The sequence below is a fragment of the Ranitomeya imitator genome, chromosome 4 (assembly GCF_032444005.1).
Source record: "Ranitomeya imitator isolate aRanImi1 chromosome 4, aRanImi1.pri, whole genome shotgun sequence".
Classification (NCBI taxonomy): domain Eukaryota; kingdom Metazoa; phylum Chordata; class Amphibia; order Anura; family Dendrobatidae; genus Ranitomeya; species Ranitomeya imitator.
Window position 1 is genome coordinate 185144486 of NC_091285.1, and position 16198 is coordinate 185160683.

General features: G+C 38.9%; 1 protein-coding gene across 2 annotated transcripts in view; it reads left to right on the top strand.

Moving 5' to 3' along the window:
- HTR4 (5-hydroxytryptamine receptor 4) overlaps positions 1-16198 on the top strand; it is a 998998-nt gene that overhangs the window by 620942 nt on the left and 361858 nt on the right. For both annotated transcript variants that reach the window (XM_069764171.1, XM_069764170.1), the window contains exons 5-6: positions 3073-3226; positions 12737-13305. In XM_069764171.1, the coding sequence (XP_069620272.1) occupies positions 3073-3226; positions 12737-13305 (723 nt within the window). The remainder of the gene's footprint in view (positions 1-3072; positions 3227-12736; positions 13306-16198) is intronic.

Here is a 16198-nt window from a genome sequence, read left to right on the forward strand (position 1 = left end):
CTGATTCTTCAATGGATGTAAAAGATTCAGTATATCCTTTATTTTATTCATTTATTCCTCTGCTCTTTCTGGGATTTTTGGTCCATTGGGTGATTTGATTAGTGACTGACAGCTATGGCACCAGAGAGATCACACAAAATTCCACCGCTGCCAACACATATGATGAACGTGCACCTCGCTACCCCACCTGACATCACTATTACGTTGGAGGGATCACACAGTAGGGTCTTCGCACTTGCACCAACTTGAAGTTCCGCTCCCCCTGGGGACTTGAAGGTGGCTTGGCACATTTTTACACAGATACACCCTGTCCACACGAGCCCAGGGTGGCTCAGGGAGTGAGATAAGGTGGCCCATGCAGCTGCTGACATGGCACCACACTCTTTCACAAACCTGACAGGCTGAGAGGCCCCATTCACTGGCACCAGTTCCTCCTTAGATATAAGCCGGGTCTGTTAACGGGATTATGTCGGGTCATAAACCAGTCCGGTAGCATGGAAAGTTCAGCCGAGAACACAGATGTGTGGATTCGTGGATCGAGATAAAAGATCAGCCCAAGGTTAAATTATATAGATAATCACATTAAAGGCACACTAAAGAAAACACAATGGGTATACATATACAGTGGTCAGATATGCAAATACAAATAGTGGTAGTACAAAGAGTGCTGAAGTTAACATTTGTTTACCAGTCAGATCAAAGGTCTGGCTTGTGGGGGTGGGGCTGCCACATGGGAAGCTGGTGGTCCCCTCTGTTCTTTGATTTCTCCACACACAATATGTCATTGTTACCTTCCCAGAAAAAATCAATAGGTCATGTTTTTAACAAGCATTTAACCCCTTGGAGTCACTCCCCTTCTGCCACCTGGGCTGGACCTAAATCCTCGCCCCTTGCAACTAGCAGCTAAAAACTCCAAAACCTAAGATGGGTCATAGCTCCTTAATGGATGGTCCTAGAGAGGTGGTTTTGGTGCCATCTGGGCAAGCCCCTCCTACACATTGAAACCTGCCATGACTTTGCTATCTGGCTCCTCTTAGCTATTAGTTATTCTACCTATGTCCCCTTTCTGGAGTGCTAGAATGTATCAAGACCCTAGAAGGCGTTCGGTCCATTCCAGAGATCTCAAAAATATAAACAGTGTGTGGCTAGGACATATCATAAGTCCATATTTTCTTTATAAAATCCTAGCTGTCTGAACAGAGCAGTTACACTGCATGGGCTCCACAGGAGGTCTTCCTGTAGGAGCTTGGATACTAGCTGGTGTGGCTGGTGCACCTGCTGAGCCAGGTGTCCTGTTACAGCTACACAGGAGGATTGTACACTGCCATTCAATCCCCTCACCTCTCACACTAATACATAGAAAGTTATCAGTCACTGATAAGACCACCCACTGTATGGAAACCCCCAGAAAGAGCAGAGGATTAAATGAATAAAACCCAAGTTTTGCTGAATTTTTTCTCAAAAAACTATATATCAATCTACTAAGCTCATCCTGCTCTATAACAGGAAAAATACTTCCGTACAGTAATATGTTGAACGACTGCAGAAGTGAAGGTGATGAAAGTAGTAGTCTGAATAATGCAATGATTCAACTGATAAGAGAGGAGAGATATAGTAGAGGAGTCAGCAGCAGGGAAAGACTTTGCAAATTGATCAGTGATATGGGGTAGCTGGCATCTGGTCTGCTGCATTAGAATTATATAAGTGCACATTTTTTCTTCATTTTTATTGTAATAGTAAACAGCAGCAAGGCAGCACAATACTTTTTTTACAGTCAAAAAGTAAAATCCTTTCAATTGGAGATTTTTTTACTTGCTTCTAACAAGGAACTGTAATGAGCTTTTGCTTAAGCAATTATTCTTGCAAAGGGGGAACAAATGTGTTTAAAAAAAAAATACAAAAGAAAATTCCCCTAAAATCTAGACATGTTACTATCTCTATCTACTTTACAAAGTGCACGGGTCCAAACATTTTTTTTTTGCACATCTGTTTTACAAGTCACATTACAGGACAAAACAGGGTTGCAGGCACTGGATTTTTCCATGTGTGCTTACCAAGCATTTCTTATTATGTAGTTTTGGGAAATGAATTTTGTTAAAAAAAGAAAAAAATGTAAAAAAAGTGTAGATATTTAAATGTGCATATTTGATTTTACGGAATTGTTTTGCTAATCTAATTTGTCAACTTTTTTGAATGTTTGAATCATTGGGGTTGATGTGAATACTTTTCTGCTCAATGATGACAGAAGTATTCTAGGAGTGATACATTTATTGGCTAACCAGAATCATTGGGGTTGAAAAGATTATCAAAAGTTAAATTATGGTGTGTAGCAAAAGAAAAATTAGCAATGACAATTGACAGGGTGGTACAAGAGAGCAAAAATCCCCTTGAGTAAGAAAGATGAAGTCTCTAATAGTAGCAGAAGCACCAACACCAGCACAAGCCGCTGAGGCAGTAGTACTGTTAAATGCAGGTCACACTTGGCCTCCTTTGCCATCGGTAAGTGCATCACTGGAGTGCACAGTAGAGGGTGTTTTGGAATTTTAAATTGAAAAAACATGAAAAGTCTGTGAGTGCGCTATGTTAGTAATGGGCTATTTGTTACTACCATGTTACCACCTGTTTCAATAATGAGGTCACGTTGACAATATATTATTAAGTCTGTGCTTGGGTAAATTAGCTTGAAAGATATTGGACATAGTCTTATGAGAACTGAGTGTTTGACATGTTTTTTTCAGGGCAATTGTGGGCTTTGAAGTATTGCAATATGTGGTGAAACAATGACTTGCTGGTTGATTTGTTTAGAGAAATTTTTCCAACGTGGCGAATTGGAGCTTTAAAAGATTCGACCATCTCTATCTTCCAAACATTTATACTAATTGGTACGCATATAGATTACAATGCATATGGGTAAAAAAAAATGAGTGTATAAGCCCGTCAATTGATTTCAAACAGCAATTCATATTGCTAGAATATGTTTTGACAATAATATTGGACCTGCTACAAAATCTTGTGTATATCATGCGCAGACTCTACATTTATCTTCTCTTTTTTTTGTTTGTGTTTTCTAAGATATTACGCTATCTGCTGCCAGCCTTTGGTTTACAGGAATAAAATGACCCCACTGAGAATTGCGCTGATGCTTGGGGGATGTTGGATTATCCCAACCTTTATATCATTCCTGCCAATTATGCAAGGATGGAACAGCATTGGTATCCTAGACTTGGTGAGTTAAAGAAAAGTAACAACACAGAGGAGATAACTGGTGAAAGAATTCTAATTTACATACGAAATGTGGCTGTCTAATTTCAGTCTACCAAGAGTATTTTAGTGTTTTCATTAAACTATAGCATAAATGTCTTAGTTTGCAGGTTTTGACGGCTCCTAGGCAAGCTAGCAGAAGACTCAGCAGTACATATTGGCTCTGTCCATATTTAATAGCTATAATGTATGTCTACTGACTACTGTTCAGCATGTGACCACCATGCATTATTTTATTGTATCAGTTTGGTGCACAGATCTGTTCCAGCAGTATCAGCAAAAAACTCGTAACACTTTCCCAATTTTACTTTTCTAGCGCTTTCATTTTTTTCTTCTAAGAGCTATTAACACTTATCATTTTTTCTACATAGCCATATTCAGGTTTTATTTTATTTTTTGACTGTAGTTTTGATTTATAAAGATGTAGTTGTGATTTAGACCATTTATTTTACCACATTTTTGGAAGAGGGGGTAGGTTTTCTCTTTTACTATGCTCATTGGGTGAAAATGAGCTGGCAAAAATATACCGCATGCAAGTACAATTACGGTGATGACAAACTTTTACTGCTTTTTATATTCTAGTAATTTTAAGAAATTGAGAACAGTGTACAAAAAATTGGTCTGTGTCGCCCATAACTTTTAAGAAAAAAATGATTTCTGGAATTTATTTTGCTTTACTCTATTTACCTTATGAGCTAAATAATAATAATAATTTTATATCTTGATATATCAGGCTTTGAACGACCATACCAAATATGTTGCACATTGAATTTTTTAGTTTGGATTTTAAAAAAGACTGATAAAAAGGGTTGTTTTTTTATTATTTATTTTGAATATTTTTTTTTAATGTAACTATATTTCACATGCTTTTTAGTTCCCATAGGGAACTTGAACTTTTAACTTTTTAACGTTTGACATTTAATTTTCTTGCACTTAATACTGCAATGTATTAGAATTGTAGTATACAATGAAATTAATAGTCTCCCATGAAATTTAAATTCAAAGAAGTAGCAAGTTGGACAAGAAAGCGGCTTTCATATGAGGGCTTGCCTGGTGAGGTGGAGTCACTAAGCCATAAGTCAGGGTTAACATGTGGACCAGAGGTGATGGCAAAGTGGGTAGGCTTGCCAAGTGACATATGGAACATCAAAGATAAGGACCACAGAGTATTTGGGATGGCAGATTATTATAGCAGGACACATCAGAAAACACAGAGTCAAAGGCATAGAGAAACACAAGAACAAAATACATGTCTCCAGTCCAGGAAACACTGTAGCATAATGTGACCAAGTCCACAGTAGTATTTTTGCTTACAGCAACTGAAGGATTAATCAGCAAACAAATGGATAGCCTCTGATAAGGCCATGTGCACACGTTCAGTATTTTTCGAGTTTTTTTCGCGTTTTTTCGCTATAAAAACGTGATAAAAATGCGAAAAAAACGCTTACATATGTCTCCTATTATTTACAGTGTATTCTGCATTTCTTGTGCAAATGTTGCATTTTTTTCCGCGAAAAAATCGCATTGCGGAAAAAAAACATGTTCATTAAATTTGCGGAATTGCAGGGATTCCGCACACCTAGGAATGCATTGATCTGCTTACTTTCCGCATGGGGCTGTGCACACTGTGCGGGAAGTAAGCAGATTATGTGCGGTTGGTACCCAGGGTGGAGGAGAGGAGACTCTCCTCCATGGACTGGGCACCATATAATTGGTAAAAAAAAAGAATTAAAATAAAAAATAGTGATATACTCACCTTTGATGGCCCCTGGAGTCTTCCCGCCTCTCAGCGGTGCATGCTGCCGCTTCCGTTCCTATAGATGGTGTGTGTGAAGGACCTGCGATGACGTCACCATCTTGTGATTGGTCGCGTGACCGCTCATGTGACCGCTCATGTGACCGCGACGTCATCGAAGGTCCTGCACACACACACCATCTATAGGATCGGACACCGCTGAGGAGATCGGCTGTCTGCAGGTGAGTATAACCATTTTTTTTAATTTTTTTATTATTTTTAAACATTCTATCTTTTACTATTGATGCTGCATAGGCAGCATCTATAGTAAAAAGTTGGTCACACTTGTCAAACACTATGTTTGACAAGTGTGACCAACCTGTCAGTCAGTTTTCCATGCAATGCTACAAATCGCTTGGAAAACTTTAGCATTCTGCAAGCTAATTACGCTTGCAAAATGCTAAAAAAAAAAAAGCAAAAAAAAAAAAACGCAAAAAAAAATGCGGATTTCTTGCAGAAAATTTCCGGTTTTCTTCAGGAAATTTCTGCAAGAAATCCTGACGTGTGCACAAAAAATACCTTCCCATCTGTGTTCTATGTTCTGTTGTGAATAAAATATGGTTATAAATGATTTACAAATCCTTGAATTCTTATTTTCTCTTCATTTTACACAGAGTCCCCATTCTTTTTGGATTTGGGTTTGTAAATGGGGAATACAAATTTAATAATGGCCAGAAAAAAACATTCTTCAAAAGCACACAAATTTATTGATAGCTTATTCCATAAAGGCACCTGAAACAACAGGCATGCTTTGAAGGAAGACAAGTAGTCAGATTTACATTTTGCACAAATTAACAAAATATGAAGCTGCAGCCAGGATCATATTCCTCACCAACCTTTACACCGATGCCTATAGCTTGTGCCAGTCATTGTATTGGTTACCCATCCTCTCCAGAATTCAATATAAACTTTTCACTCTTACCCACAGAGCACTCCATGGATCAGCACCATCCTATATATCCTGCCTCGTCTCAGTCTACCACCCTACTGTGCCCTCCATTCTGCTAATGACCTGAGGTAAAAGGGAACCTGTCACCCCCAAAATCGAAGGTGATCTAAACCCACCGGCATCAAGGGCTTATCTACAGCATTCTGGATTGCTGTAGGTTAGCCCCCTATGTATCCTGAAAGATGAGAAAAAGAAGTTAGATTATATTCACCCACAGGTGGTCCCGCTGCGGTCTGGGTCCGATTGGCGTCGCGGTCCCGTCCAGTTCGGGGCCTCCCATGGTCTTACGATGATGTCCTCTTCTTGCATTCACGCCACGGCTCCTGTGCAGCCGTACTTTGTCTGCCTTGTTGAGGGCAGAGCCAAGTACTGCAGTGCGCAGGCGTCGAGAAAGGTCAGAGAGGCCCAGCGCCTGTGCACTGCAGTACTTTGCTCTGCCCTCAACAGGGCAGACAAAGTACACCTGCGCCACAGTCGCAGCATGAAGACAAGAAGAGGAAGTCATCTGATGAAGATAGGAGGCATCGGACCGGACCGCAACACCCATCGGACCTGGACCGCAGCTGGACCGCCCCTGGGTGAGTATAATCTAACCTCTTTTTCTCATCTTTCAGGATACATCGGGGGCTTATCTACAACATTCCAGCCCCTGATGCCGGTGGGTTTAGCTCACCTTCGATTTTGGGGGTCACAGGTTCCCTTTAACATCCTCAATAATCAGAACCTCCCACTCCCATCTCCAAGACTTCTCACATGCTGCACCAAGTCTTTGGAATGCACTACCCAGGATAATTCGATTAATCCCCAATCCGCACAGTTTTAAGCGTGCCCTAAAAATGCATTTCTTCAGACTAGCCTACCACCTCAACACATTTATTTAACTATCCTTGTATTGCCCATTCAAAATTTTCACCATAACCAGATCCTCATAACATGATCTGTTGTGAATTCTGTGGCAGAGCTCCCTCCTGTGGTCACAAGTGGTACTTCGGCTGATTCTCTCTGTGAGCTTCTGTTGGTGGAGGGAAGTGGTACTGCGGCTTCTGAGTTTCCTCCCTCAGGTGATCTGGTGAGGTCGTTAGGTGCTTCTCTACTTAACTACACCTAATGCTTTGATCCTGGCTTCCTGTCAATGTTCCAGTGTTGGACTTGCTTTTTCCTGGATCATTCCTGTGGCCTGCTGCTCTGCATAGCTAAGTTCTTCTTTGCTATTTGTTTGCTATTTTTTCTGTCCAGCTTGTCTATTTTGTTGCTGGAAGCTCTGGGACGCAAAGGGTGTACCTCCATGCCGTTAGTTCGGTACGGAGGGTCTTTTTGCCCCCTTTGCGTGGTGTTCTTTAGGGTTTTGTGTAGACCGCAAAGTCACCTTTTCTATCCTCGATCTGTTAAGAAAGTCGGGCCTCACTTTGCTGAATCTATTTCATCTCTACGTTTGTCTTTTCATCTTAACTCACAGTCATTATATGTGGGGGGCTGCCTTTTCCTTTGGGGTATTTCTCTGAGGCAAGGTAGGCTTATTTTCTATCTTTAGGCTAGTTAGTTTCTCAGGCTGTGCCGAGTTGCATAGGCAGAGTTAGGCGCAATCCACGGCTGCCTCTAGTGTTGTTTGGAGAGGATTAGGGATTGCGGTCTGCAGAGTTCCCACGTCTCAGAGCTCGTTCTATGATTTTGGGTTATTGTCAGATCACTGTATGTGCTCTGACCGCTATGTCCATTGTAGTACTGAATTGCCTTTCATAACAATGATCCTCATATCATGTTCTCACAGGCTTTATGCTTTTAATAGCCTTCTGTGTCTGTACTTTTACATATTCTGGCTGATAACTGGTTTATGCAGCATTATATGAACGCCTGATTTCTTACATTATGGCTGATCAGAACAATGAAAGCAATTGTTACCATCCACGTTTCGTGTCTCCCCCATTTCTTATAGATTGTAAGCTTGCGAGCATGGACCTCATTTTTCTTGGTATCTGTGGATTTATGTGATTATTGTTATTCTGTAATGTCTTTTATTGTCTGTACAAGTCCCCTCTAAAATGTACAGTGCTGTGGAATATGTCGAGCTATAGAAATAAAATTATTATTATTATTATGAATACCAGGAAGACAAAAAAAGACGGCACTGCCAAAAACTACTGGGCTACTCAATGTGATCACAGGTGTATAATACAACCTGAGTGGTTGTTTGCCATACTTCTCAATCTTGGGTGCTTTTCCAGAAAAAATGTAATAGTCCACTTATGCATGTCAGAAAAAGGAGAAGGCACTCACCGATCTGAAATTCCTTGCTTTATTTAATTTTCATTTAAATATTCATGGCCGGGAGAGTGAGGAACGGAGCTGTGTGTGAGCAGGAAAGGACGACGGCCGTTTCGCGCTGTGCTTGCGCTTCTACGGGTCAGTATGAGAAAGGAAGAAAGAAATACCCTGGCCCCAACGTGCTCCTCCTTCCTCACTCTCCTCCCACTCTCCTCCCACTATTCGACAAAATAGCAAACATTAAATCTAATTTAAATTTAATGTTTGCTATTTTGTCGTATAGTGGGAGGAGAGTGAGGAAGGAGGAGTACGTTGGGGCCGGGGTATTTCTTCTTTCGTCACGTCCTTTCTCATACTAGAAAGATAAACATGTGCACAGCCGTTTGTAAGGTGCCAGAGTAGGTTCCAATGCCATGAAGTGTAGAAAAAGACTCGGCACTCAAACTTAGCTTAATAGGTGGTTTAGTTGTATCCACGCTTAATAACAGAAACGTTTCTGTCCTAATAGCCGGACCTTCATCAGTCACAGCGGTAAATTGTGGATGAAAATAGGTGGACCCATGAAATTGTGGGTTCTCAGTGAGGTCATAGGTGTTGGTGGTCCGTGCCGACTTGCGGTGGATGCCGCGTCCCCTTCAAACCAGACACGCAGACTCTAGATTTTCTAAGGTTATCCGCCTGACTCTGTTACACTCCTGAGACATGGGCTGTGTCCACCTACACCTATGACCTTACTGAGAACCCACAATTTCACAGGTCCACCTATTTTCATCCATAATTTGTCCTTTCTCATTCTGACCCGTAGAAGCGCAAGCACAGCGCGAATGGCCGTCGTCTTTTCCTGCTCACACACAGCTTCGTTCCTCACTTTCCCGGCCATGAATTTTTAAATGAAGATTAAATAAAGCAAGGAATTTCAGAACAGTGAGTTCCTTCTCCTTTTTCTTACATGCATAAGTGGATTATTATTATTATGAAGATTTTCTATCAGTCTCATTTCACAGTGGTGCCATAAATTCTGTTCGTAACTGAGATATGCTCAATATTGTTTTTAATAGATACCATCAAATATTTACCAACCTCTTTCACTTTAATAGGGTATGTTGGGGTTTCAGAAAGGTTTTAGAAAGTCTACTGAAATTTAGTTTGTAATTTGTTAAATTGCTTAAATAAGGGAAGAGGGGATGAAAAGTACAAATATTAGATTTAGTTGCTTGTATTTTTCTTTTTCTGATTTCCCAGAGGAGGCCCATGTCTTTTTAAACTTTTTATTTGTTCAGTTTGAGAACACCTTGTGTTTTCTTAATTACTTTGTGGAACACTCTCCAAAATGCTATTGGCATTTTTCTTCTTTTCTTTGTTTTAACACATTTCAGTTACTGTACACTTTTCCAAGAGTGTCTTACAGAAAGTCGATTTATCACTTACCATTTATAAAATATTGAAAGTGATAAATCCAATCTGAGAATTTCGACTCATTCCACTGATAGTGATCCACTAGTACTATTGGACATTTTTGATTACCTCTACTCTAAATGTGTCACATACAGTATATACTGTCAGATAAGCATTTTATTAATTTTTGCAATACATTCAAAAGCTGAAATTTGTAAGAATGAGCCATGGAAATTACCCAGAATCTAAATGTTAAAAGCAAAATGAAAGCCTCCTATATCATCATGGTGTCTACAATAGTAGGATCTGTCTGAATGATGAAGGGAACAAAAGGAGAGAAACTAGCAGATTATCATTAACAAGGCTAAAAAGAGTACAGCAATCCTACCAGCACCCTATCTGTAACAGTCTATTTCACTTTTACTCATCCCTGCCTATTAATATTCGAAAAGAGATGGAGCAAATTAAATGGAATATACTACCTGCTTATTTCAGTGAAATGGTTTGGCGGATTTAATTTAGCCTATGGCAGCAGGTTGATAGATATAACCGTGCAGCTTTCACTCAATTACAATTCTTTTAACTATTCCTTTTGTAAAAGATGTAAATAAATCCAAACAATTACTACCACAAACCTACAAAAAAAAATAATTCTTTTTTAGAAAATAATATTGTGTAGTCTGTTAAGTAACCACCACAAAGGTCTGCAGAGAAGATCTGTTTGATTACTATTTTTTCCTGCATCTACTGTTAGATAACAGATTGCCTATTAAACATTCCAAAATGTGTTCCCTATTGTATCACATACATACACCATAGCAGTGTTAGTCACATTGGCATCTATAAAGAGCAAATGTTCGTGACTCTTAAACCCTTGACTTTCAGGAGATTTTGAGTTTTTGCACTTCTGTTTTTTTCCACCCATTTTTCCAGGAACCAAAACTTTTTATTTCTTTAAAAGTACAATGATATCACACCTGTATAGTAGTTTTTAGAAAGAGTACCTATAAGCAATCTGGGACTGCCCTGTTCATTTAATAAAAGAATGGGCAGCCCAATATTGGGAATGTTTCTAAGTATCATCTCGTAACAAAACTGCTCAGAAGTGCCCCTAAATACCTCCAAAAGGGTCCAACTTTTTACCAAAAGTTGGGCCCTAACTTTCTGTTTATGGCATCCCAGTATGCAGAGCAAGACCAATTTTGGGTTTCCCATTATTTTATTAAATTAAAAGAGCAGCATCTGACTGATTACAGGTAGTCTTTGAGAGGCGTAAAAAAAATTGGTTTGGTAAGCCATTTTCTGAGACCATTACTTTTCTTGCTATTTTGTGGATAGAGCTGTGCGAGGGTTTGGTTTTTGCATGTCAAACTGTCGGTTTTATTGATATCTATTTTGGGTAACTATGATATTTTTATTTTTTATTGCAATTTTTTAGAGAGGCTCATTCATAATTGATCGCTGGACACCTCCTCCTTTGGTGAATATTCACGATACTGTGTTGAGTCGGTGAACAGGAGTTCTTCCTGATTTTATGTATAGTTAAGGACAGTTTACCATTTAGGTTAATTTAATGTCTCTTTTTATAGAATGGACTTTAACGGATGTAGCAATACCAAATTTGCTTATTTTTTTATTTTTGCATTTAAATGGGAAAAGGGAGTATTAGTCATATTTTTAGAATTTTGTAATAATTTTTAAAAAAATTTCAATATTTGTTAAAACTTTCTGAATTTTTTTTACTTTTATTTATAGACCTCTGAGGGGATTTAAAGCGGTCATCTTTTGATTGCTTATACTATATTATTATTACTACTTTTATAACACCATCATATTCCACAGCGCTTTACAGATAAGGTCATTGCCATCCCCATTGGGGCTCACAACCTAAAATTCCTATTAGTATGTCTTCGAAGTGTCTTTGGAGTAGACAAAATAACGTTCTAAGATATGACAAAGATAGCAGCCATGGTGGATTTTCAGCAGGCACCCAAGTGCCATAAGAACCCAATGCAACCGCATCATATGGTGCTGATGGGAGTCATTTCAGTTTCATGTGCTCATTGGCGATTGCACTATTTGAATCCCACTGTCAGTGATTAATATTAGCATTTATATTGCTAAACAACAGCAATTGTAAATAGCTCTGGTCGCTATTGTTGCGCCAAGATGTCAGCTGTATATCACAGCCAGCATCTTTTGAGTATGGTGCAGGCTAGGCTTCTGCACCCACACATGCATGAGAATGTGACATGTGATGTACTAGTGATTAAAAAGACCATCAAATAGAATGTTACAAGCCATTCCCACATTTAAGGTCCAGCCACAGTGCCCACAGCAAGTACCCTGAAAGTACTGGTCATGTAGCATCGCCATTCTATAGGTCTGCCAAACACTGTAGAACATTAAAATAAATAAGGTGATAGAATATTTTCACTTAACCAGAAATTTCGGCAGCTAAACAAAGGACTGTGCTGTTTATTATCAGTTCTACGAAAATCATCTCCCCAACTGCAGCTCACCAACAAATAGGGAGCAACTTACTAGTGACATGTACCCATGCTTGGCTTCCACATTGTTACTTGTGCCCTCCAGTCATGGCATTATTCTACATGCTGCTATGTAAGCATGCCAGGACTGCTGCCTGGTGATGGCAGGCCTTTATACCAATTGGATGCCAAAGTTTTTTTGACAATTGGATCTTTCAATGTGATTAGCAATAATTTTGAATAGCTACTACAACCTATCATGTTTATGGCCATTAGAATCAGCCTCTGCTCTTACTTAACCAGGGAACCCCACCATGTATGCATGAGTATGGAGAGGTCAGAAGGATACGCGTTCACTGCCATTTCTTAAAGGTGTATAGTCACCTTTAGTTTGAGGATTGTGAAAAAGAGCGAAAAGTTTTTCGTGTTTCCTCACACTTTGTAAATTAACTTGCTAATTTCTAATTTTACTTCCTAGTATAGTCTATATTACTGTAGGAAATACTGTTCAATTTTAAAAGTTATTTTTCGTAAAATGTACTAATTATACCAATAAGCTTGCATTGTGTTTTTTCCTTTTTTCAGATAGAAAAGAGAAAATTCATCAAAGACTCCAATTCTACCTATTGCATCTTTATGGTCAACAAGCCGTATGCTATAACATGTTCTGTGGTAGCATTTTACATTCCTTTCTTCTTGATGGTGCTTGCGTACTATCGTATTTACGTCACAGCTCGAGAGCACGCCAGACAAATTGGAGTTTTGCAACGGGCCGGCGCCCCAGCTGACCACCGACATCAGCATCCTGATCAACATACTAACCACAGGATGAAGACAGAAACCAAAGCTGCTAAGACACTGTGCATTATCATGGGTTGTTTCTGCCTTTGTTGGGCTCCATTTTTTATCACCAATGTGATTGATCCTTTTATAAACTACACAGTACCAGGGCAAATATGGACAGCTTTTCTCTGGTTAGGCTACATAAATTCAGGGTTGAACCCTTTCCTGTATGCCTTTTTGAACAAGTCTTTCAGGCGTGCCTTCCTCATCATTTTGTGCTGTGGTGATGAGAAGTATCGAAGACCTTCCATATTGGGGCAAACTGTCCCACGTTCGACCACAACTATAAATGGATCTACGCATGTACTTAGGTAAGTGCAATAAAACTTTCAACACTCATTTCTGTTTCAATGATTACTCAATGAACAAGGATAACATTTCCTTTCAGTGCAAGAGTATTTTTTGCCACATTGTCTTCTACAATATGTGTGTTTCTTCTTTATTAGAATTGTTAATAAGAATTGCACATATTCTTTATCAAGATTCCATTGGGCCATAGTAGAAAGAAAATACTATATTGAAAAGTGAAATAAAGAGGGAGAAGAAGAGCATGAAAACTAAATATTGGATACAATTTCAACAGAATTCTGGTGTAAATTGCTTCGAAAAGTTGTGACCTTTTTCTGCTATTTGGGGCTTTCATGCAAGTTTCTTCCAGCAATGCCCATTGTAGCATGACAGATATGTGGTTGGGGGAGTGATGAGACAGTTTTTCTAATTCATGATGAGCTGTGCCATTCCTTAAAAAAGAAATCTTATCCAGTTAGGGACTAGAGTAAGATCTCTGGCGTGGCGCAAGGAGGCGCATGCCACTGGTTAGATGATTCTCATTCATGAAGAGGCATCTGACTCGACCATACCCTCTCATCAAAACCTGTGTGAAAATCGCTGGTCTTGATGATTCGGGCCATTGTTTTTAATGCTTAGGACATGGTGTTCCTTTAACTACATGTGCGTTTAGAGTTTGGAGATTATGGCTCATACCTCCCATGGTTACTCTTATTGTGATGAAGTGAGTCATTCTTGAAAGCGAGCCTAGAACTAATGTGTTCTACTTACACAAGAACAGATTGCATTAGCTAAGATATGATGTTAATAATAGCACAATCAAATTAAACTATTATGCTATATAATTACCCCACAAGCTTCATAATGTTCTTTAGCCAGCTCTTCCTCACCTTACCCTTTGTGTATGGATTAAAAAATTTGCAGGAGAATCATTGGTACTCTGGTCTTTCTCTTGAAATTTGATACTTAGGACATTTCCACACTTGGAGGTCAAAAGTGAATATGTCCCATGTGCACATATTTTAAAAGCCATAGAAAAATTCACGGCTACAAACGTCACTGCGGCTTTCATTGATGAGTGATGCGGTTTAGATGCTTATGTCCCCCTTTCTATTGTCAATGTAATAGGCCTTGCTAAAGAATACTGTATGCTGACAATGGGCACTACATGTGAAAGAGCATTGTTTAAGACTTGAAAAGTTGAAATTGAATATGATTATGTGTAAGATGTGCTACATATTTATGGAACATAAGTTTAGATACAGTATTTTTACATTGAACACTCTTCAGAAAATTATTCAACTCACAGCCTTTATATCTAGAAAACGTCAGTATTTTGTGTTTCCAAGATATAGTTGTATGTGTACAGTGTATAATCTATGGAATTCTGATGATAGGTGCTGGCATTGTAATTTATCATTTCTGCTAATTCGTTCACTTAATGGTAATATCCAAATTATAATTACATTATCATAACATTTCCATGTGCTGCTCGTTTTTACGATTCATACAAACTGGTCCAAAATAGATCCTTGTGGCCAGTCCATGAGACTAAAAGCATGTCTTTTTGCAGATCAGATACAGCCACTCCCCCTTCAGTGACTTACGACATGTATTTTTGTAATTGGTTTCTAAGGAATGTATCCAGCGGACTCAGGAGCTGAGCCTGCTTCATACCAGGCAATTATCTGCCTATAACTACATCTACTAGAGCTTGCTCAAATCTCTGTAGTTAATGCCTTTGTCAATATCTATTAGCAGCATTTAAATGACATGAATACCAACGCAGGCACCAGTTTCTAACAGTTTCCAACGGGCAATTATTAGGTTGCCATGGAAATCAGAAGCTTGCTGAAGGCGCCTGTAACTACCATCTAGGTACTCCTGTGAAGCTCAGTCATATGCTAAAGATCCAAAGAAGAACTGTGATTTCCTTATAAACTGCAATAAAAAAAAAGAAAAGAATAGAATAAACAATAAAAATAAAAGTGATCCCTCAGTAAAAATAAAGAAATAAAATAAAAATAAATATATTTGGTATATGTCTAAAAAGTCCAATCTGTCAAAATGTAACATTTCTGAAACCATACATTAAATGCCGAAAAAAAAATCTAAAAGCCAAACTAACACTTTTCAGTCATTCCCACAAAAACTGCAATAAAACAAAATCACAACAGTCATAGGAACTCCAAATTGGTATCAATAAAATTTAAAGCACCAAAAAACAATCTCTCACCAAGCACTGTGGAGAGAAAAATTAAAAAGTTAAGGACCTTAGAATAGGACTACGGAAACCAATTTTTTTCAAGGGAATCTGTCAGGTTATATTTGTGTACCATATTAATAGTATCCTGAAATAGGGCTTGGGCAACTCTTTGAAAATAGGTAACATTTATTGATGGGCATTGCCCCGTTATCTTGCTATAAGCCCTTGAAAATTCATAGTTGCACGCTGGCTAGTCAAGCATATGTAAATCCAAAATAAATATTGTCCCCTTTCACAGCCCATAACATCGCCCACACCTCTCCACCAGCATCAGTGATAGCAACTAGTTTGTATATCCAAAATGAATATTTACCCCTATACCCGCCCACCAATCTGCACCTATGTGAATGATTGGGTGCAGTCAGACAGCTGTATTACTCTCCTGATGAGCGCATTGCAATCCTTTGACTGACCATCTGCTCTCATGACCTGAGCATGACAGCTGTGTAGAAATACAGCTGACCAGGTACAATAGGGGAGATTCATTAAGATGCTTACACAAGAAATATGGGGTAAACACTTTAATAAATTGGAAGCCTGTAGAGAAAATAGTGCACAAGGAACCAAAATTGAATGAAAAGTGAAACTTTATTGAGAATACTTAGTTAACATGCTAAAAAGGTTAAGAAAGTGAGAAACCCAGCACACCT